Here is a 23,290-nt window from a genome sequence, read left to right on the forward strand (position 1 = left end):
AAAAGCAATACAGATGCAAATGGCTGGATACCTCTGGGAGACTTAAACCATGTTCTTTAAAGATGCTCATTCCAAAAAGGCCTTTCTTCAGTGACCTCAACCATTTCTCAAATCCAACATCAAGGCCATACAGAATAGTATTTTCTATTTTAAACCCAGAATTTTTAAAGTGATGGTGAAGGCACTCAAAGGTCATCTGCTTCACTGCTTTTAAATAGCACTAGGGAAAATTGTCCATCTTGACTATTTACAGTGGCTGTGTGTTGACAGCATTATGATCTTTACCACACTGGCATCTGACAGGATATTCTTCTAAACAGCCTGTAGGAAGTTTGAACTACTTCTTTCCTATATCAGCAACTCACTCAAAAGACAGCTTGTACTAGTCAGGGTCAATAGGTATGGAAAAAAAAACCTTGGAGTAGGAGCACCTGTTCAGTAAGAAGGGCTCTGCTAAATTAGCTATTTGGAACACTTGTTAATCTGGTAGAGAAGCTTTTTGTCCTGGGCATGCCTCTTCAAAAACTACTAGATTCAAAATTCACTGGTAAAGTAGAGAAAGGATCTACTAAGTTAACTGAGCATGTCATAAAGCAATAAGTCTTGCAATTCCACCTGAGGTCCAGACAGTCAAAGAATATAATTGCAGGAATACTTGACGCAAAGTTTAAAACATGTTCTCTTCTATGATCTCCAGTAGCTGGAAGGAGTTTGTCTTTATTAACAGACACTTTGAAAAAATAAAGACAACTTACATAATCTTTCCAACAGGAATTTGAAATTCCAGAGAGACAAATGCAGCAAGTTGTTTTATTGTAAATTTATAATAATTAGTCTCTCTATTTCAAACAGATAAAGGTGGATAAGAAAATGAAGTGTTTTCAGTACCATGCTTGTAACTCCAAAGGCCCGGATATCTTCTCAGCGCAGAGCTCAATGAAGGAAAAAATGAAGTTTAGGTCCTGCTGCTACTGAGGGAAAATGTCTTTATAGGTTATGGAGGGCTTTTCCTAGATAGAGGATTTCATGTAGGACATAGGACTAACACACAGGTAGCCAATATCAACATACGAGTTAAGGACAGGCTTCTACTTTTCACTGCAGAACAACTGAGGCAACAGAACCTCTTGAGAAGAGGAAAATATTATTCGTCCGTAAGCCTGAATACAGCCTACTGTATTCAATAGATAGAAAAAGTTACCAGTCTTGATGTTAGCTTTAACCAAATCCTTGTCAACATACAGAACTGCTGTTGTGCAACTTAAACAGGGGTCAGTCTGACACATAGCCCAACTCCGACTTAAAGACTGTTGTAATTTCATCGTTTCTCCAGTTTTTTGTACTTGGCTTCTGCGGAAGGAAAAATAACAATGTTTTAGGACTGGATAGGTAAAAGCTTTGAATCCTGTAAGCTACTATACATCTTAAAATTCAAGTTAATTTACAGTATCACTCAGGGTCATTTTTCACTAAAGCATTTAGGAAAATATAATCGTACAATAAAATTTTTAAGAACCAGGTGCTTCAGACAACCAATATGAACTTGAGCCAAGGGGACTTGGGTGCCAGGTGGAACTTTATGGATCCCTCTATTTGCAGGATTAAACATCTGTCTTTAAAATTTGGGTCAGTGCATATTGTAAAAGAGAAATCAAGCCTCACTAATAAGCTGTAGTTCAATAATTCCTATACTAGTCCATCTCCACATAACTTGATATATTAATCTTTTCCCAACACTTGCCACTTCACATACAATGTTCATCGCTCAAAAGCAGCACAGGCAACTCTGCAGCTCAGACTTGTTAAACAGAGGAGTTTGCTTTGTATTTTTAAATTCCCTTGCAAGGGACTATGCTACTAGGTAGTAACAGTACAGGACAATAGTTACCAAGTTTTTTGGAATATGCATCCAATTTATAAGCTGCCTGCTCCAGAGCTGCAACCTGTTCCTCAATTAGGTTGATTTGTTCCAGATATGGCTGAAGAGCAGCATCTTAAAAAAGCAGAAAAATCGTATCTGTCAGTTCTCAGTAATTCACTTCCAAGAAAAAGTTGACACTTGAAACACAAGAATTTCTCATGACATTCTTCAGGTAGAACATTTTGAAAGTTCCTTCCCTCCCCTGCCCCAAAATCAAGCGGTGATACTGATAGCCATGTTCCAGGAAAGTATGAAATGTTTGAGAGTACTGCCTAGACTCAACACAAGTATCATGAGTCAAAAGAAGCGTAGTTTCCTACCAGATCCAAAATTTGGGGTAAAACAGGACATATATTAAGATGTGTTTTCTCTTATGCTAGTCTACATAGTCCATAGCTGTAAAGAAATAACAAGACTGGCATTGTATAGCAGCATGTCTACTTCAGTGAGTTTTCCTTCTTTCAGCACCTAATGGAGTGTGAACTATCTGACTCTTAAGCGCTTCATTTCCCAAACAAGTGTACTCTTTGTTATATCCCTAACTTATTTGGTTTACTTACATTTTTGATTTAAATCCTTCAGATTTCTACTGATGTTTATAGCAATATCTTTCATTTCTAGGTACTTCAAGCTAGTCAGCTTATTCATGTTTTCCAAGAGTTTGTAGTCTTCACTGGTGGCTTAAAAAGAACAGAGTTTGTTTAATTAAAAGTTGATGCGGTTTGAATTGGGTGCAGACTCTTCAGGAGGACAAGAGATTTCAAACCAATAGCCAAATGTAACAAAGAATAGTTTAGATGGTAATACAGGTATTAGTATAATGTTCTACAGAAAGAGAGATGACATTTTGTGAATTGTAAAAATCAACTGGACTGATGAATACTTATTCACTTGCAATTTTTTTTTTTGAGAGAAATATTGACTAATTCCTCATATTTCTACTCTTATTCTGTCAGTTATACACTTATGCTTACAAAGCTGATAGCACAAATCCAGACTGGTAATCTGTACCACATACCCTTCAAGTCCATGCAAATCAGTAGTGTTGCGGAGTGCTTTCAAAATTAGAGCCTATGGAATCCACTAATTTGTTGAGCAGTTTACTTTGCTCCAGTTAATGTTGCACAGCAGTTTATTCTAAAGCATGAATGTTGGAAAACATGTGCATGATCCTTGCTCTCACTCAGAAACAAGAGTTGCACATGTTCCACTCTCAGTTGTGCTTCTCTTCTAGTCCTTCTTAACCTAGACCCCAAGATTCTGCAAGACTAAAAATAATTTTTTTTACAGTTGCTGATATTATACTGAATTACTTTGAAAAATGTGCTATTCTGGGACTTCATTAATACGACTAATCTCAGTGTTGTTAGTAGTCTAGCAACATGCCAGACTTGAACTGCCAGTCTTGCTAGATATGATCTAAATAGGTATAGTATAGACAAACCATGCAGCAGATTTCTTTAGAAGAAAAGAAACAAAAACTTACTTGCAGATCAGTATTGCAGTGCCTTACCTGTCAGTTCACCTGTTAAATAAGTGGCCATTTTGTTGAACATGTCCTTACAGAGTTCATTGATGTCTGCCTCTGCTGGTTCCTTAGCTTCCTCCGCTGTTTCAACAGCAGGATCCTCTAATCAGGGTATGGATATTACAGGGTTAGGGGAAAGTTAGCAGGTACAGAAACACACATTAAAGATTAAATGGTCCTTTTTTTTCCCCCCCTTCAGATTGACTACACCTACTTTCCATATAAGTCATCTACTTTACACTAAGGGGTAACAAACCTAGGCATTTTCCTTGAAGTAGCATCAAGATTATTTCAAAATAATACTTTAGGGAGCATTTAAGGGACAGGCACCTGGCCTGACCACACTTGCAAGTATCAGCCCCCTCCTGCGTTTAGACGACAGGAAAGGAATTTAGGGATAATGTGACTTTGTGCACAATGCTACTGATGTTTATTTCTAATCACTGACTCAAAACAGAACAGCCCCGCCCCGCCCCCGTTTCACGCGGGGCTACAACAGATCCCCACCTGTGGAAAGCAATAATCACCGCTTTTCTTCTCGAAACCCATTTCTAGCACAACCTGCCCTTGTTCTGCTCTTCGCAGGAGCAGTTCAGCCCCTCTTCCTCACCCCGAAAGGTTGCCTCTTTCCTTTGTCGGCAGTTTTTGCCGGCTTGAACGCAAAGGCTGCCCCGAGGCCCGCGGCTCCCGGCGGCCGAAGCAGCGGCGCGGGGGCTGACAGGCACACGGGGGTAAGCCCCTGCCGGGATGCAGCCGCCGGACTCCCGGGGAGCAGCCAGCCGGCCGGCCGACATACGCGGGGCCGCGGGCCCGCCCCGCAGCCGGCCCCCACCCCACCGCCGGAGCCCTTCCCGCCGCGGGGCGGCTGCTGCCCCGCCGGGCGGCTCCTCCCTGCGCCGCGCCGGGAGCGGGCCGCGGCCTGGCGGGGCCCAGCCACCGCCACACGGCCGAGGGGCGAACCCGGAGACGGCCCCCCCCGGCCCCGGCCCCTTACGCCTGGCGGGCTGCGCGCCGGCCTCGGGCAGCCCCTCCGCCGCGGTCGCCATGGCGACAGCCCCCTCCCGCGGCGCCCGCTTCCGCCTTCGACCCCGCGCAAGGCCGCGGCCCCGCCCCCCGCCGCCGCGGCGCAGGCGCGACTGCGGGCGGGCCGGAGGAGGACGCGGCGGCGGCGGCGGCGGCGGCGGCGGCGGCGGCGGCGGCGGCGGCGGCGGCGGCGGCGGCGGCCGGGGCGGGACGGGGCCCTCAAGCGCTGGGCCCTGGCCGGCCGGCCCGCTCCCCGCCGGGTCAGGCAGCAGCCGGGGGCTGGCCGCTGCCCCGCGCGTAGATGCGGGGCCTGCCCTCCCCCCGCTTCTGGCCGCGTCGTGAGGGGAGGGAGGCCTCCGCTGCCGCGCGCAGCTGGCGCCTGATGGGTGCCCGCTTCCGCTGCGGGAGCGGGCGAGAGCGAACAGCCTTCGCCGCGGGCAGGAGGGGACAGACAGATACCGAGATGTGAAGTGGGGCACGAGTTTACTTTTTACTAGCTGTAAAAGGCAGTGAAGCAGTACAGAAAGAGCGTGGTTTGTGCTTGACGTGGCTGTGCCTTCAGTTTGATTATTTCCCTCTTTCTAACCCCACGACCGAAACATTTACTGCAAGGGCACAGAAGTGCTTCCACAGTGCAGGCCAGTTTCAAGGGCTGCTGCTAGCCCAGCCCTCACGAGCAAACTCTCTAGCCTGGTGTTTTGAGGACATTTTCCTCTGGCTTAGCTGGTCCACTTGCATGTCAGGGGTCTTAATGCAGCTTAAAAGCAGCTCTGCTGCAGATGTGGTGATGGAGACAACTGCTGGCACACTACAGTCCATCCTGTGGTGACTGTGGTAAGCGTTGCTATAGTTGCTACAGCAGTGTCTGCATGGGTTTTTTCCATCCACAGTGTAAGTAGCACTATATATAAATGGTGCAGTTAAGCATTAAGTCTGTTAAAAAGATCTGCCATCACTAGGTATACAAATTTTTATTTAAAAAAAAAAAGGGGGGGGGGGTAATTTCCTCCCCTCCTCTTAAGAAGTAAATGTATTTTTTGCTGGGGAGGGGGGGTTGGTTTGAAGTTTTTTTGGTTTGGAGTTTTGTTTTTTTAAACAGTACAACAGTATATATTTCTCACTCTTCTTAGATGAGATGTCATACACCACTACTGTTTCATTTTTAATCAAGCAGAAGTTTCTCCAAGTAGCTTCCATGGAGAAGCTATTAGAAGTATAACTGTTCTTGCTTGGCAAGGAGCGCTCATTCCCTGTACTGACTTCAAACTCAAATGCATCTCCAACACACTGTGAGTAGTCTCTGGCTCTCCTCAGATGTGACGGGCACTAACAAGGGGCAACATATCAATGCATAAATGACATCATCACCTTATACCATTTGTGATGGAGAAGCTCACATGTTTAAAGGATAATGTTTCCCTTATACAGGAAATGTTCAAAGTTGGCCACAGAAGAATAATGCTTTACAATATAGAGTGTGATATGTACCTAAGGAATTACAAGAATTATATTCTCTTACCAATAAAAAAACCCCACTTATGCAATATACATGAATGCATTTCTTCTTAAAAACCAGAATCATACAATCATGGCGATCATGCTCCAGAAACAAGGGGACAGGATTCCCATCTGATGTCCGCTGAAGTCAGTTGGAATCTTTTGGCAATCTCCAGTAGGCCCTAACAAGCTTTGCAGTTTTAAGACCGGAGAAGCTGCAGAGCAAGGCAACACAGGCATCTACGTGAACTTTCTCATAAACCGGAGTTTTGCATAGGCAATGATAAGGAAGATCACAGTCATGCAGAAGAGAGCCACTATGTTTTCCCACATTGCCCAGTTGGTAGGTGCGATTCCTTGGCTGCACAGGTATGCTTCACCAGAACACCTGCAGAAAAGGAGTAATGGTTTTAAACTAAAGGAGGGTAGATTTAGACTGGATATAGGAAGAAATTTTTTACAGTGAGGGTGGTGAAGCACTGGCACAGGTTGCCCAGAGAGGTAGTGGAGACCCCATCCCTAGAAACATTCAAGGTCAGGTTGGATGGGGCTCTGAGCAACCTGATCTAGTTGAAGATGTCCCTGCTCACTGCAGGGGCATTGGGCTAGATGACCTCTAAAGGTCCCTTCCAACCCAAAGCATTCTGTGATTCTATGAGAAGCATGGGGCAGAAGTTGGTATTACTATGTGGTGCAAGTCTTCAGGTAGTTACTTTTATTCCTGTTCCATAAAGATTCTTCTACCCTCAACTGAGCAAAACAGGTGACAGAAATAGAGTAACTTCATAAACTGTCACTAAAAAAAGCTTAAGGGACAAATCTGGATCTCTGGTACTCATCATTTTTCAGCAGTATCCTAATTGTTGTTTATAGATAGCTAGCAATTTATGAGTAAACCTCAGAACTACATTGAACTGTAATAAGTACAAAAGCATTAGTTTCACACGGCAGTCATTGGAGGTCCATAGCAGGGGCTTGGAGTCCAAAAGCTGTGGAAACAGTGCTCTAGCACTGTTCCCTGCAATAGCCTCAGTTTGCCGGCCCTCTAGCATGTGTCATGAAATACTTGCATTGCTACAACTTAAGGTATCACTAGTCAAGAGTATTTCAAATGGGGCAGTAGCACTGGGAGATATATACCTTGGCTCTCTGCTGTACCTGCAGGGAGGTTAATATTTACAAACAAGCTCTGAGCGGCAGGCATGCTTCTGATCACAGGACTACTGCTTCCCAACAACTTTGTAGCTGTCCACACATTGCATTTCCATTACTAAGTGACCCTGGGTTTAAGAAAACTGATAAGCCAGGGCTAGGTTATAAAAAAAAAAAAAAAATTAATTTAGTTCATCTGCCTATTTTTAGGAGTAAAGTTTCATCCCTACTTCATCTTGGGTAATTGTGAAGTTTTACTATATAATCCTAAAATACATTGTTTTGGCACATATTATTGAGACTGGCCTGTGAATGGTTATTCTGTGAATAACAAACATTTGAAACAGACTTCTCTTTAAGCAAGCCATCACAAGTCAGGCCCAAGAACCACCATGAGATAGAGACTTACATTTCTCCTGAAATATTGGGGGGACAACTGCCTGCATCTCCCACAGACACTGTAACATTTGGATTCTTCTCACCACAGAAGTAGAGATCTCTGAACTCATTCACTTGAAGAGCCTAGGGAAAGAGGCAGACATCAGATTTTTACAGTTAGTGATTTGGGGTGCTAAGACTGAAACACCTCAAAAGGAACTTGATTTTTAGAAGACACGTATCACCATTTTTGGAACTGTATGTTTATGTTCCTTTTTATTTTGAAGCTCTCAATTACTGCCTTTTTGAGGAACTGCTCCAAGTTCTACATGCAGGATGGTTTGGTGTCTGAGTCTTTGGCTTCAAAGTTACATTTCATTGATTTAGCCACGGGTTTCTGTCTTGCCAGCGACAAGTTCCCCTTCATCCACTTTCATCTGGGTCAATCTACTGACCCAGAAAACCATGTGGCTGCACACAGACACCCCAGCACCAGCACACTGAAGCAGGTGGCATGGTCAGCCAAGGCAAGAGGGGAAGGGTTCCCTTGCACTGGCATCCTGGGCTAACTGCAATCTCAGGGGACACTTCCACATTCAGCAAGACTGACAAAGTACCTCAGCGATACCCAAACAGGGGAGGTCTCACATCTCCCTCCCTCCCTGATCCCACCTTTCTCTTCCACTGCTGGTCAACATGGTCCTGCCCACACCACCCTGCACCAGCTCCGGCATTCATTTCACTGATTTTTAGTCAAAGGTAGGAAACTATTCCTCCCAAATAGGCTTGGCCAGGATGAAGACAGGAGATGGAAGCACAGCTCGCACCTGTGACCAGTGGGTGACCTGCTATGTCTAGTTACTGTGTTTCAAGCAGCTGCACCCTTAGCTTTCTGGTACCCCAGCTCCTTATTATTCAGAAATGGCAGCAAGTCATATTTCATTTCAGAGGAAGCCACACTGAAGACTGAGACACTCAGGCATTATGGTAAATCCTTCAACCAGTTGGACAGTCATTAACCTCAGACTGACCACCCAAACAGCAGTCTCTGGAGATGCCATACAATACTTGACTTTATTCTAAACCATAGGGATCAACTATTCAGGCTAGGAATTAGTGCCTCACTGGACAGCTCACTCTGCTGCTGTCCAAGAAGCACTAATTTTGTGGCACAAAGGATGTGTTCAGTCTGAGACTTCTACCTCTCACACAGAGATTAACTTCTGCTTCCTTTTTGGGGCTGGCTGGTTTGTTCTTCCTTTACCATGGTCATGAAAGGAAAGAAACCAAACCTGACTTTTAAGAGGATTTCATTTATACTTGAAACCTCTGCAGGAAGCAGCAGTGTGGCTACATTACTCACAGGAGACCGATGCTACTTTCTACTCACAGTGAGACCGTATCGGGGGATGCTGAAGTACTTGAGCCAGTTCAGCCAGCCCATTACAGAAGGGAGGTTTACTAAGAGGCCTGAAAAGATCTGAAATAGAACAGAGGAGACTAATGAGTCACAAGCTGCGTTTACTGCAAAAAACGCCATTCCTGCACAGGTATTACAGTTGCCCAGCAGAGGTGCACTGGGAGAAATGGACCCCCTACTGCTGCTTGGAGCACACCGTTTGCAAAGCTCTGGCGGCATCGCACCTACTCAATTGCACCTGAGCAATGATTTGACCCTTAGATTACAAGTTGGCGGAAGTACATATTTGACTATAGTGACAATAAAATCAGAAGCATGGGGCTGACATGCTACTGGACTGTGGATTCTCAGCCTGTTCAGGGCTGGCTCAATCCAGTCTTCTCAGCCTGTCTCAGCTGCTTCCTCACCTCCACCAAAGGAGCACACGCACCCTTATATACTTACAAGCATCAGGACAAAACAAATAGTGATGAGCAGATTGGCCACAGCCACCACATCCATCCCAGCACTGATAGCCAGAGACATGGCCGTGGCAGTGTAGGACACCAGTATCAGGGTCAGCATGAAGAAGAAGAACCGGCCTGCAAGAGCTTGGTATCCTGTCAAAAAACAGAAAGGAAAGTGTCCACTAAACAACCACATTATGAATCCCAGAGAGGTACCCTTGGACTCCTATACAAGACAGGGAAAGCAGGAAGAAAGACCAAGTTTGGAGTTGGCAGGAACTGTGCGTGCTCCAAAGGCCCAAAGAGCACTACCGAAAGATGTGGTCAAGCAGGTCCCTGTCTTAGATTGCTGGTGTCTCTGCCCCTGCCCCAGAGTCGTCTGAAGTTACGATGCCAAGCACTTGAATCAGTTGAAGGTTCAACTAGTTTCATGTTATAGATACAGGAATTAAACTCTGGCTAAATTAGAAATCAAATGTGTTGAAAGATGACAGGTTCAACAAAAGCATCAATTCTTTACCAATCATCCAGTAACTGATGCATGAGAATATGATGGCTGGAGCAGTTCTCATGGGCAGCAGATCTCCTATCATCAAGGCCAGGAAATAGGCAGACACACGGTAATATCCACTGGTGTACTGATGGCTGCGAGGACAGGAAGGAGGGGAGTTGGACAGGTTTAGAGGTTATCTAGGAAGCAGGCTCAGCATGCATGCCTGGTTTATCCTGATTTGCCTTCTGTTCTCTCTACCACTGACTCCTCTATATGTAAGTTGCTTATTTTCTCTGTGCTGTTGCTTCCAGTTCTGTAAAGTAAGGGCTGATCTCTCTCACAGGCCCTGCAGTCATACTGAGAGCCCTCTAAGGAAAGTGAATGAAAGGCTATGTGACTGCTAAGTAACATACTGGAAAAAAACTTCTAAATCTCTTTTCAAAGAGAATGATCCTTAACACAAGAGCATGGGAAAGTATTAGACTGCTATTAACTAGAGGAATGCTTCATCCACAGCTAACTCGTACAGCTGCTTCCAGGGGAGAAGGAATGATACCCAACAATGGGAAAACACATTTAGGACATCAACTCACCTCCAGTTCACAGGGCAATTAAATATCATTATGATTGTTCATGCTGCTTAATGGAGCTCATGAAAAGATGCTTTAATTGGTGAGGTACCAAAATCCCCATTGACACAGCTGGTAAGCTAAGCTGGTAAGCAGGGCAGACTAGCAAGAAGTGTCGGTGTAGGGGAGATTCACTCCTGAATGGGGCAATATTAAGCTGCTTTGAGCAACCTGTGGGTGGACATGTGCATTCCAGGCACAAATCTCCAGCTTCTTCTTTACTGCATAGGATCTGTCTCTTGCCCTTCCATCCCATGAGCTAGAGCCTATTCCAAACTACATTTTGAAAATATGTGTATATAATATTTACATACATATACACACATACAAACATATATATATAGACAGAGAGATGCGCTTGATTATTAGGGAGCTCTTGTAAGCCAGCCAGCAGCCCTCTTCATCTGAGCATCCCTTGTGAAGCTTTTCCAAGAACTCTCCCTTCATCTTTGCACAGTCTTACCACTTCAGGACCATTGCAAGACAGCATTTCAACCCTGTCAGCAAGAGGGCAGGCAGGGTTCACAGTCTGCAGGATTCACATGCAAACTTCAAAACAGCTGTTATCAAAAGGGGGTAGGAAAAGCACTTCTCAAACTGTGACACAGCAAGCAAGTAAAAGCATTGTATTTCTCTCCTCCTTCCCCCACCTCTTAGCATTTCAGCTCCCTGCTCTACAGACCAATTTAGCATTACTATTACAACCTGATGTTGCAAGGAAGCAATCGAGTCTTTGGTGGAAATCATTTTGTTTAGCCTGTAAGATACTCCCGCCACCTCACTCCAGGGTATGAGACAGCCTAAGTGCCTGACTACTTACACAAATAGTTTCTTGTCTCTGATGAACAGCTCAATTGCAGAGACACTGGAAAAACACTGGTTTGTGGTGACAAAAAACAAGGATCCAACCCTAGAAGGCAAAACAGAACAGTCAAAAAGTGAGGGAACAGCCTAGATCAACACTGGCAGCCTCAGACATCATTATACCATCAAATCAGTGCTCTTCTGTCTCTGTTCACAGAATGGAAATATTTAATTGTGCTACTCTAGATCTTAGCTGTAAAACCAGGTTTATTCCTTTATCTTCCCTTTCACATCTCCTTTGTACATATGTGTGAGCCCAACAGAACTGTGGTCCTTTTAGGACCTCCAGCTACACCATGCTGCAGTACATTGGGGCTTGTGAACCCAACCCTCCTTTGTGGTCCAAGTGGATCCCAAGGCCTTCCCTGGGGCCAAAATCTGTCTGCTACAGACAGAAAAATGAGCAAAGCTATGGCTTTCCAACTTACCGATTCTGAATGCCACTTCGATCCAATTTTACACCAAAAAAGATAGCACCCACAACTAAGGCTAGAATTATGGTCACTGCAATCTAGAAGTTAAAAGAAGAAAGGGAAAAGGGAGTCCTTCAGATAAGTAAATAGGGACAAACTTAACAGTAAGGCATATGCAGGGTTTAAGATTCACACCTGCCTACAACTTTCCTGTTGTGAGTCGATGTATACCTATGACACACACAATTAAAAGCCTTATGGCAAATTTTCTGAGTTTATCCTCTCCACTTTTCTCTCTGATCTTCTTTGGCTGGGAAAGGTTAGTAGAAGCACACTCAAAGAATAACCCAGCTTAAAATTTCAAGTGAGGCACAAAATTAACATCACCCTAGAAGCTCCCTATGTGAACCAGAGAATGGAGCGTTTCCCCCACTCCCCAGCCTTCAGCAGTAGTCCTTGCGCTAAACTAAAATGGAGACTTTTTTTTAAAGGCAACAAAGGTAGCTGGGCATCTCACTCCACTTAAATGGCAGTGGCACAGGACTTTGCTGTTTCCCTAGCTGCCTTTGAAAGCAAAATCTATCCTACAAACTGCAGACTGCAGGACTAAGAGCAGAGAGAGTCTGAGACTTTTAGCAATTGTTACCTACTTGTGCAATGGAGGCCTGTGGGTTCCTGATAAGGTTTTTCAGGGAACGCTTGGACACCCAGTACAGCTGGGTGAGGAATCCATTTGCGTAGGTAATCTCATGCCCCTGCTTGGATACTCTCTGCATGCTTCCCCGTCCAAGCTCCACCTTTCCCAGTGCTTCTTTTGTGCGCTGATACAGGGTGGAGTTGAGATATTTCTGGTGCAGCACATCTACCACACTGCTGCCCACGTTATCTTCTGCCACTCCATTTTCACTGTGCACCTCTGAGTGAGAAAGACAAGATATGACTTGAGATTCCCCATGAACCCTACCTTCAGACATGGCCCATCAACACACTCAGCCACTTTGGAGGCTGAATAAAGAAAAGTAGGAATGCCCAGAGAATTTGAATTGTTCAGGCCTTAGCTCTGAGCTTAAGAGGCTAGCTTGAGTGAGAGAGTTTCTGTACAGTTTTAATCAAACATAGCTAATCTGCCTGTTCTTTGTGGCACAAAAAATGGCTATATTCTTAGAACAAGGCACCAGAAAACCTTTGTTTCACTGAATTTTTGGGAAATCAATGTTTACATTTCCCCATCCTCAAAAAGCACCATTACAAAAACTGTTCCCTTATAATCCTTCAGTCATGGATATGCTACAGCATCCCCAAACAAATATGTCCCAGCGTTTCACTCACTATATTGTTAGAGAGTTTGTTCTCTAATCTAGTTCCAGTCTTTTTCACTGCCCTGTAAATCCATCAGTCCTTAGCCTATCTACCCTATCTTCTCTGCAGCAGCCTCTTATGTAAATGAAAACTTATGTCTTCTCTCAGCTATCTCGAGACTAAGCCATTTTAGTTTTTCAGTCTTTCCCACACAGGTTTTCTAGATTACTGATTTATCACTGCTCTCCTATATTACTGAAGGAATAAAAAAAAAACATTTAAAAAGTTTTCTGAAGTCTTTAGAGAAGCCCAAAGCAAAGTATATCTATTAGTAGGAAAAATAAAAAGATAACCAAGTGCCCTTAGACAGGAGGAAACCCAGAGGATAAAAGCTTGCCGTCACCACATACAACTTCCCTTCTACACCAGCCAACAATGGATTTCTCCTGCACAATTTACCTTTTCCTGTGTCCACAGGTCTGTGATCTTCCTTGCTTGCTGCCACAGCTCTTGAATCACCATTTATGACATCAAGGAAGAAGTCAGCTGGATTGTTGAAGGGTTCACATTCATATCCTTAAAAAAACAAACCAAAACACACACATGCAACATGTTTGTATTGCACAGAGCGCAGCGTGGAAGGTCAGGTCTAATACTATATCACTCTTCCACAAACCTCTTGCAACAAAATGTCACTGCTTTCCATGAGCACTAGTTTACAGCAGTAAAATGGACAGGCTTTAGGAGATGGTGAATCTGAGGTATCTATACAGAGCTTCAAAGTTGCTTATTCTCCCCTGACTTCAGGTGAGGAGAAACCTGTAACTTGCTTCTACACAGCTCAGCATGGACAACTCTTGCCTCCTTCCCAGTGCTGTTCAACCACATCACACTCTGAAGGACACACAGTTCTTCAGTAGAGGTTGCTGGATGTCTGCTCTACAGCCTCAGATGCTTGCTCTAGAAGCTTAACTCGTGCTTGTGTTTCCTTGGTCACAAGGAAGAGGAAGCGCTGTCCAAGAGCAGCTTCTTATAATGCACTTCTAGCTACAGGACGAGGAGGAAGGGGCAGGGGAGGGGAAGCAAGGATGCTTACTCTATAGCATTCCTGTGAGAAAGGAAGTGAGGTGGGATACTAAGAGTAGAGTAGTCAGATTGTAAGCTTTCCCCGGCTTTAAGGGAGATGCTTTAACCAATCCAATGTGTCCATGGCTGCATCTAGACTAGATTGGAAATTCACTCTACATTCTCTGTCCATTAAAGTCAGAAACCCTCACCCTGCTCACTTGGAGAGGGAGCAGCCTCCCAACAGTGCAATTATTAACCTGTCTTAAGACACACCATGATTTTGTCCTCTCAGTTGCCCACCTGCATTCATACTAGAGCAGATTCTTGGATCAGCCCCTACAGATTGCTGCTAATCTGCAGGCTGTGGTTCAAAACCCACTGGGTCTGCCACCTAGGCCTGGCAGAACTACAAGCATCATCTTGTCTGTTGTGCATCATGCTTCTAAATGTCCAAGCGATTCTGGGTTTTTGTCCTGATGCAAGGCAGGAGAGAGCCATGCTCTGTGTTGTCTGGAAAATTTCATTTTTATCATTTTGGTTTTTTTCCTGTTCTAACGTAACACTGTTCAGACTGTATGTGTACAGCCTCTAGTTTCCTACTGATAAAACAGCACAGGATTGTTATCCAGTGCTAGGGTAAGAATCTACCCACAGATTAAACTCATTAGCCAGTTGTCTTTGCTCCTGGCACAGAAGACTTACCAACAGAACTAAAGTACTCCAGGGCCTGCTTTGCAGGACCATGGTACAGCACCTTTCCCAAAGCTAGTAATGTCAGACTGTCAAACAGCTTGAATATGGAATAGCGGGGCTGATGGATGGAAAATATAATGGTTCGCCCTCTGCTTGAGAGCCTGAAATAGAAACAAAACATCTCTCAAATACACCACACTTCACATTTCAGAAGGGTCATGTTAACCCAAGCAAAAAAACAAATACCCAAATCCAGGACAAGTATGTGTCAACTTCTCAGGGTCTCAACCCAGAAAAGCTGTAGTTCCCCCTTCTCTGTCATTATGTCAGATGCTGCCTACAAGACCTTCAAGACAGCACCCATCATTACAAAAGACCATCGCTGCAGTCTGGGTAGACAAAGTATGACGTTGTCTGTAGCTAGCAAAGGTTGAGGCCACAGCTGTGTATAAACCCTCCATACATGTTTTCTATAGTCAGGCTTCAACCTTCAACTGGAATGGTCCTACTGCCCTCAATGGCAGTGCCGGGCTTTACATAGCAGGCTGTGGAAGTCTGGTCAGCTGAGATTTCCCTTAGCTATTCTGCTGAAGATTTACTCTCTAGAAAAGTCAAAACTAGTTTTCCTTCAGGTTTATCAGACAGTCTTTCAAGTGCCTTAGCACTGATGCCCAACAAGTATCCTTGCCGATCAAAGACATCTATCCACAAACAGCAGAGCAAAATGTCTCCCCAAGCAAAACCAGACAACATGCTACAAATCCAGGAGGAGGGTTAAGAACTCATTCTCATTAAATAATCCTTCTTTGGTCCTCTTTGTACCGAAAGACAGTTCATCTCGAAAACAGAGGGCACTGAGGGTAAATCTGCAGGTGAAGTGCAATCTGAGTTCAAGGCCATTGCCAGAGTGGAGGAAGAGACTTTGTAATAGACTCAGCTGGAAGGCCAAGAAATTATGATTACAAGGCCTGACCTCCCAGTCCACCCCTCTCTGTGGCAAAGGGAAGCTGTCCAAGCTACATCTGCTTTTTGGGCTCCAATCCAATGCTTGCTGTGGAAAGATTCCCATCAACTTCAAAAGGCTTTGGACAAGACCTAACTAAAGAATTTACTACCACTTCTGAGTCTACTTGTCTAGCTTTTTTTTTTTTTTAAGAAAAAGCACTGTAGCTAGTCAGTCATAACAGCATTCCTTCTTTTACTAATGAGCTGACAACAAAATTGCAGCAGAGCCCTGAAGAACTGACTCTTACTTCTTCAAGAGGATGAGGACTGCATTGGCTGTGCTGGCATCAAGGCCAGTTGTTGGCTCATCCAGAAAAAGGACTGGTGGCTCTGTAATGAGCTCCATCCCAATGTTGGTTCTCTTCCGTTCCCCTCCAGACACTCCCCGGATCAATTCGGTTCCTACCTACAAGAAGAAGAAATCAAGTATTTGCAACAAGACCTGGTCAGTGCACGCTCTGGAGTTCAGGGCTTTCCACATCCAGCAGCCCTTTTCACTTTCAGAGTCCCATTAGTGAACTCTAGGGCCAGCAGCAGATGATGGGTCTTACTCAGTGTGAGGGACTGTGCAGCAGTAAGCAGAGCCTTATTTTCAGAGGTACCAGGCACCTTATAACTTCAGGGAGCAAGGATGACACTGACAAGGAAGAGCCAGAATGAAGCCAGAGCAGTTAGAGGTGGCATTGATGTTCAGGGATGCCTTTCATTGGTAGCTCACCTGCTGCTCAAGAGTGGGGTAAGTAAAGTAAAAGTAAGAGTAAAAATCCTGCTGGAAGGAACAAGCTCTGCACAGAACTTCTCCATCACAGCCCAGCTTTCCATCCCTCACAGCTTTCAGCACAGTAGAAACAATTTCCCTGTCTTGTCCCACAAAGCCAGGAAGCGACTGAGCAGCTTTCCAAGGTGCTATGACTAGGCAACTTTTTCCCCTCTGAACTTATACAACATGCTGGACATAGTCCAAAAATCTTCCCCTTTTAGTAGCAAATACACATACCTCTTTCCAAGCTACCTCCTGAGCTGGAGACTGATTTCTTGTGTGCAGTATGGTTTAGTCAGGTTCCTGCTTAGCTTAGTGTAGCTGCACTATGTATGCCATACTGCACAGAGTTGAGTAGTTCAGTTTCCAGAGGTAGTATCATTTCTGAGAAAGGTATTCTCACTGCTTACCTTAGCATCAGCCACTGTGTTTAATCCTAGCTCACTGATTATCTGGGTGACTCGTTCTTCCTTCTCTTTAATGCTGATGGAGCTGGGGAGTCGGAGGGCAGCAGAGAAGTGCAGGTTCTCCCTCACCGTCATTGTGCCCATGACAACATCATCCTGAAAGCAGTACAAATGGACAGTTGGCAAGCCTCCTTCTCAGCCACTTGACTGGGCACTAGAGTCCCTGTAGTGGCAGTTGCTGGATAAACTGTTTGTGGACCATAGTGGAAACTGGACTGAGGGGCAATCCCTGCTTAAAAACTTACATGACACAAAATTTAAGGCCACTCAGTAGCAGTCAAGGGGAGAGTGCAGCTCTGCAGGCTCCCAGCTTACACCAAGCACCACCTTAGCCTGCTTTCAGGCTCAGGAGTTCAAGAGCAGACAGTACCATTTTGTACTGCATGTGTATTTTACTTACCAAGGGAGTCAGAGCAGGTAGCTGGTTTTGTAAAGAGTTAAACTTCTGCCAGTCCAGCTGAAGCCAAGGGACATTGCTACTGCTCAGTGTTCAAGGTAGAGACACTCAGGGAATCACCCAAGTCAGCTCTGTTTCTGGTTACAAGCAATATCTTGCCGTGGTCCAGAGCACCTGCCGAGTTCAGCTACCAACAAGGAGCTCTCCCCAGCTCCTCGCTGGCAGCAGCTCCTCAGGGAAACAAGAGTATTGCACCAAGCTGCTCCTGATTTTTTCCATGTCTCAACTATCTATAACTTAGGCACAAGACCTTATTCTAAGGGCTACCCCTTTAGAAAAGATTCAGCAGTCATGTGCATTTTGAGTAAGAATCAAATCTATCCATTTGACAAACATCTGAGCAGCCTACACCAACCTGTAGCAACCATGAGCCAAACAGAGTTGATGTCAGGTCCATCCAGAGCTCCATGACTCTCCAGCAACCCCTGCTTTGATATTCAAGCTAATTCTGCATCCCACCATATGATGGGAGAAGCTTTGCAACACTGAGCAGCTGCTGAGAAACATGCCTGTTAATCAGGCACCCTTCAAATCTAGTGCCCTTTTGGAAGACACAGCCCCTAAGCTGTAGGGCAGCAGATTTTTGCCTGCTTTGGGACTCCTTCCACATCAGATGTAGTTGATCAGCAGCACAAAGGATGTGCCAGCCAACCATGTTTGGCACTGGAGTTAACAGAGGAAAACTGAATGTGCTGCTGTGCTAGAAGTGTGTGACAGGTTACTCAGGGTGTAGTGTTATGATAAACTGGCTTTGCTGCCAAAACTGGTTTAGGAATTTCCTGTCGTCACTTCCCTCCCCACATACCTAAGTCTCTCACCCTAGCCTCCCATTCCCCATCCTCAGATCCACCAATATAACTGTTGGGTCATCAGATTGGAAACTAAACTGTGAATTTAAGCTACCTTAATACCAAATGTAACAAACTGTGGCATGACACCCTCACTTGCAAGGCATGAGTGGAGACACCACCAGCAGTTTTATTGGGTAACACATGACCTAGCATGTCTATATGCTCATCTGCATAAAACTGACCCTATATGTATGTATTTAGGCCTTAAGTGTTGTTTGTAGTCTTTGGGCCATCTTTATTGATCTCAGGAGTACTGCACAGGGGAGGGAAGGGTGAGAGACCATTTAATGTCTCAGCTAGTTGCCTATAATTTTAAGGTTAAGTTTGGTTGCTTTGGACATTTGAGAGACAAATGTCTCAAAGTGCGACCACTTGCAAGAAACTTCCTGGCTGTTCATGAAACACTGAGGATTTGGGGATCTTTGACCTGCAGGATCAAGACTGAGCATCAATCTCATCACATGCATCTTCCCAGAGCCCCCCAGCTGGCAGCTTTCAGAAAAGCTGCCTATTTCACATCTGCCTGCAGTCAGAAGCCTGGATAGTTTCCAGATTTGGCTGCTCATATGGCTGCCAAGAACCCCCTTCTTCTCTACTCCCCCAGGGCTTTGAGGGTCTATTTATTGGTCCAGGCCTCCACCCACTTCCGCAGATTCAGCCAGCTTTTCCTGTCTCTGAGTGGAACGAAGCTCTGTCCCAGCCAGCCAGAATCAGAGGAAGAACAGCAGGGATCTATTTACTTCCTAGAATTATTGTCCGATAGCTTGAAGATACTTCTGCCAGCTAGAACTGCTTCTGAGTTTTACGAGATATTTTGGGTGTTGTGGGGTTTTTCCTCACCTTTTTATTTTTTTTAAACCCTTGCTAGTACTTCAGGGCAGACCCCAAAGAACAAGCCACAGTAGTCCAGTGGTTTGGGCATCCATGTGGCTTTGAGAAGACAAACACCTCCATGCTTGGCTTGGTTGAAGTAACAGTTTGATCCTCTTGTCTTCCATATCCCAGAAAAAACTAAATACTGTAGCATCTGAGTTAGCAAATTAGACTCTGTAGGGATCATTGAAAGTTGTCTATCCTAGTAGTTCATGCTTTGCTCATCTTATGCAGTCTTCCCTCCCAAGGACTCCCAGGCTTCCACTGAAGGCAGTTACTCACCTGCACAACATATCCTGAGATGCACTTGAAATTTGGAGGTTGTGGGATGCCATCTATAAGCACTTCTCCAGACAGGCCTGCTGGGTCCTTTCTGGCAGCCAGCACATCTAGGAGACTTCAGACAAACGCCAGGCATTACATTTTGCCATAACAGCTGCTTTTACCTTTAACTGGATAAGTATCACCAGTCAGGACTGCAGTTACAGCCTGCTTGCGGCATGCTGCAAACCAAAGGGCACAGAAAGGGGCTTCCTCTACTCTGGGGGCTTCAGCTCTTTGTACAGAAAGCCTGGTGTAGATACAGGATTTTCCAGCACAAGGTGTGCCATAGCAGTATGGTAGTATATAGACCCTCACAATTCATAGCAGTCAACCCCCTACAGACATAAACTCAGTCTCCATATTTACAGCTAACCTCAAATGCACACAGACAAAAGCGCCCTGCCGAGTAGCTGCAGTCTGCTCTCCAGCCAGGGGAGCACAGAAGCAACTACTTTGATCTCAAGGAAATTAATCCAAATGGGTATAAACAAGACTAGAGCCAAGATTAATTCTGTAAAGTAATTTTGTTTTAACATATCACTGGATTCTCCTTACTGCCAATGCAGAGGCCAGCCTGTCTGCTAGCTAAGTAAACACCGCCCTGATGAAGTGCTGCTCTTGACAACATCCTGATTAGCCAGCAGTCTCCTTAGAGGCTAAGATCAAGGGTCACCACAAAGACACACCTGTGTGAACAATGGCCGTATTTGCCAGTCTCTGACATTCTCAAAGGCAGAGAGTGACAGGGAGCTCTCTTGCCGTGGTTATAGAGGAGAGAAAACAGCATCAGCACTGGCTGGAGATAGTCTGCATGGTATTTCTCTGTGCTTGCGTCCAAGGAACTCAAGCACATGTGCGCCCCCACCACCAGGCCACAGCCAAGTTGGGGTGAGGATCCAAAGCACCCTACAAGACTGACATTACACTATATTTCTGTCAATTGTCAGAGAGGGGTTTGGCCTAGCATCTTCAAGGAAGTTTTGCTGCAGCAGCTTCACAGGGGACAACATCCCTCCTGCCCCCAAAGGAGCTTGCCCCCTCCCCACCCTGTGACAGGTCTAGGACAGAGCCTACCCCTGAGCTCCAGTCACCCCAGTTCAGCCTGGTATCTTAACTCAGGCCACCACCAAAGGTGACTGCAGTAATATGGACCACCAATTGGAGCAGATGAGGAGTGTGGCACTGCTGCAGGGCAAGAACTCCAGCAAAGCCAACAGCAGAGAGCCATGAGGTCAGACTGCATCACCAGATTTCTCACAGGCACACAAAGATCTGAGCCTGCAGATCTCTCACATCTTCCCCAACCCTCAGAGTCCCAAATCCTCTTTGCACAGCTGACTGTCCATTTGAAGGAGCAGAAGAAAATACTCACGAAGATTTACCGCTCCCAGTTGGCCCCAGGATAGCATTCAAGCCTGGCTTCATAATGCCACTGGAAGAAGGAAAGAGTTATTTCCAAATGGAGGACTGTTCACATGCAGCTCATAGTATAGGTACGGTGTGAACAAAATGCTGTTGAAAGGAAAACTTAGAGATTATTAAAAACTTCTCCTTAAATCTGAAATCAATAAGCATTTTTCCTGTCTTGCCACAGACTGCCAGTCAGAACAGAACCAGAGCTGGACATAAAAAGCAATCTACAAAAGATATAATTGTCTTCCCTGCTGACCTGGGTCTTGAAAAGAATAAGCAGCTGCTCTCTGCTGCTTGTGTCCTCCCACTGCAGCTTGAACCATAGCTAAGGGAACCCTCAGATGTTCTGGCAGAAGAGTTCGCACAAGTTTGGTCCTAATTTGCTCAGATCAATAACTGAAACTGCTCCAGCTATGTCCTGGCTATTTTGCCTAAAAGCGAATTAGAAAGTGCTCACATGAACTGCAGACTGGCAGGAGGGTAGTCATTTCTTTACCAGCACAGCTGGATCTGGAAGGTGACATTGAGGTCACCGATTCACAGCAGCAGATTAATTCTTACCCTCTGGTATTTTATTTATGCAAGAACTTACTAAACATTATGAAGGATCTTCTTTTCCACAGTTTTCCGTTTACACAGGAATCCACTGGACTGCTTAATGGAGTACTGGATGTTATGGAAACTCACAACAGAGCCCCGAGGTGATCGGAGTGACTCTCGTGTTGGAAGAGAACGTTGGAAATTGCCTGCTCCTTCCTCTTCTCCAACAGAAATAATGCTGTGATCAAATGTGTCTGCCATCATGTCCTTGTTACACAGGTCAAGTTCCACTGCGTGGAGTTTTTTGAGGTCACTGTTGTTTTGAGCAGTTCCCATCTGTTGTGACAAAGAATACAAAAACATGCAGGGAAGGAGACATGTGAGCAAAGAGTTCTGCAGAAAGCATCTTGGAAAAACAAGTTCACGCACACCACACCAAATCCTTACCCGTGCCAAGTTTCCAAAAGGATAGACATCCGCACTGGAAAACATCCAGTAGTCCCCAAAGGCACAAAACCCACAGATTTAGAACAATACACATAGCCTTTAAGAATGAGATGTGTGTTCTTGAAGTGACACTAGCTCCAAGAGCATCTAATGAGGTAAAAACCAAGCCCATCTGTGGTGGTCACCATCTTGCTCAACACAGTGGGGACTACAAATGCAAGCTGCTACCACTTAAGCTAAAGAGACTCAAGATCCCCTCCTTCAGGTGTAATGTTCTCACCTCCCCTCACACACCCACAAGGCCGGCAGAGAAAACCTATTGATGAACCTGTGTGAAGAACCATGGAAAGAAAAACAGTTGTGCTTCTGAAAATGAAGGCCAGTCACATGCACCTTGTTTGCTGGCACAAGTTTGTTTCAGAGATACCAATGTCATTAAAATAGCAATTACACATGTTGCTCATCATGTTTCAATCACACCAGTATCGAGACACTTCATAACTACAAATAGGAAGATAAATTCGGATTTGTCTGCAGGCACCATTTACCCTGAAGGAGTAAGGAGTTCCCCCTCCCACAGGGAGGAATCTGGGACATCCCACAGCAAGGAAAAACATGGTACAAACTGGTACATTAAGGAAAATTAAATATGGTATATATTTGTAATCACAAAGTTATAAAGCATTCTGGTTCAAGCAGATAGGCTGCCTCTGTAGCTCAGGATGGGAGCACCCGAAAGGGAGGACATGTGAACAGCAAAGGGAAGGAACTGCTCTCCCTGTCCATGCATCAGGGCCTACATAGTAGGAAATACATCGGCATGGGTATAACCATTAATAGGCATTCACTTACTAGTCACAGCAGCAGAGCTCTTTTGGCAAGGGACTCCTTCCCTTTCTGTTGCTGTAACTGACGGAGACCAAGTTTAGATCCATTCAGTCATTTAAAAAAAAAGAGAAAGATTAAAGTTCTTGCCTTGATGTTGCATGTGAAGAAGTTGGAAACCCTACAGTCCCCAAGTTCTGCAGCTTGTGCGAGGCCTGGGCATAACTTGTACCCTGTATTTTAGCCAGCTGCCCTCACAGCCATAAACCTTCCTGTCCCCTTTCCAGGGAACTACAGCAAGGAAGAGAGGAATTACTACATGCCCTTTCCAGAAATTGAACACGACAGGTTAGGCCAACACAAGTTAGTCTAATCATTTACTTCCCTTCTAGCTGCTGGCATGACGGTGTTTGTTGGAAAGCTAAAAATTTACTGTGATGTTGCAGAAAGCTAAGGCAGTCACCAGGTTAAGAGAGCAAGGAGAGAGAACTGTCCACAAAGACA

General features: G+C 45.1%; 2 protein-coding genes across 2 annotated transcripts; both read right to left on the reverse strand.

Moving 5' to 3' along the window:
• Positions 1 to 630: 630 nt before the first annotated feature.
• On the reverse strand, positions 631 to 4,495 carry BLOC1S2 (biogenesis of lysosomal organelles complex 1 subunit 2). The gene is made up of 5 exons (XM_075717668.1): positions 4,444 to 4,495; positions 3,435 to 3,551; positions 2,482 to 2,601; positions 1,889 to 1,993; positions 631 to 1,350 (listed from the first exon to the last, which is right to left on the reverse strand). Exons 1-5 carry the CDS (start codon positions 4,493 to 4,495, stop codon positions 1,319 to 1,321), a joined length of 426 nt encoding a protein of 141 aa, XP_075573783.1. The 3' UTR covers positions 631 to 1,318.
• Positions 4,496 to 6,209: 1,714 nt separating this feature from the next.
• On the reverse strand, positions 6,210 to 21,850 carry LOC104032990 (broad substrate specificity ATP-binding cassette transporter ABCG2-like). Its single transcript, XM_075717627.1, has 15 exons — positions 21,567 to 21,850; positions 20,934 to 20,993; positions 19,520 to 19,634; positions 17,000 to 17,152; positions 16,078 to 16,235; positions 14,834 to 14,985; positions 13,523 to 13,639; positions 12,415 to 12,680; positions 11,780 to 11,862; positions 11,308 to 11,397; positions 9,886 to 10,010; positions 9,364 to 9,518; positions 8,890 to 8,979; positions 7,531 to 7,643; positions 6,210 to 6,357 (listed from the first exon to the last, which is right to left on the reverse strand). Exons 1-15 carry the CDS (start codon positions 21,848 to 21,850, stop codon positions 6,210 to 6,212), a joined length of 2,109 nt encoding a protein of 702 aa, XP_075573742.1.
• Between the last annotated feature and the right edge of the window lie 1,440 nt (positions 21,851 to 23,290).

Source organism: Pelecanus crispus, chromosome 10 (assembly GCF_030463565.1).
Source record: "Pelecanus crispus isolate bPelCri1 chromosome 10, bPelCri1.pri, whole genome shotgun sequence".
NCBI lineage: Eukaryota > Metazoa > Chordata > Aves > Pelecaniformes > Pelecanidae > Pelecanus > Pelecanus crispus.

Excerpts from the sequence above, each read along its gene's own strand:
- BLOC1S2 (XM_075717668.1), bottom strand. The coding sequence starts at position 4,495 with ATGGCGACCGCGGCGGAGGGGCTGCCCGAGGCCGGCGCGCAGCCCGCC. Across the intron at positions 2,602-3,434 it reads TTTAACAGGTGAACTGACAG|CCACCAGTGAAGACTACAAA; the intron begins GTAAGGCACTGC and ends GTTCTTTTTAAG. Across the intron at positions 1,994-2,481 it reads GAAGGATTTAAATCAAAAAT|ATGCTGCTCTTCAGCCATAT; the intron begins GTAAGTAAACCA and ends TGCTTTTTTAAG.
- LOC104032990 (XM_075717627.1), bottom strand. The coding sequence starts at position 21,850 with ATGGGAACTGCTCAAAACAACAGTGACCTCAAAAAACTCCACGCAGTG. Across the intron at positions 14,986-16,077 it reads GTCCTCATCCTCTTGAAGAA|GCTCTCAAGCAGAGGGCGAA; the intron begins GTAAGAGTCAGT and ends TTTCTATTTCAG. Across the intron at positions 11,398-11,779 it reads CGAAGTGGCATTCAGAATCG|GGTTGGATCCTTGTTTTTTG; the intron begins GTAAGTTGGAAA and ends TTTGCCTTCTAG.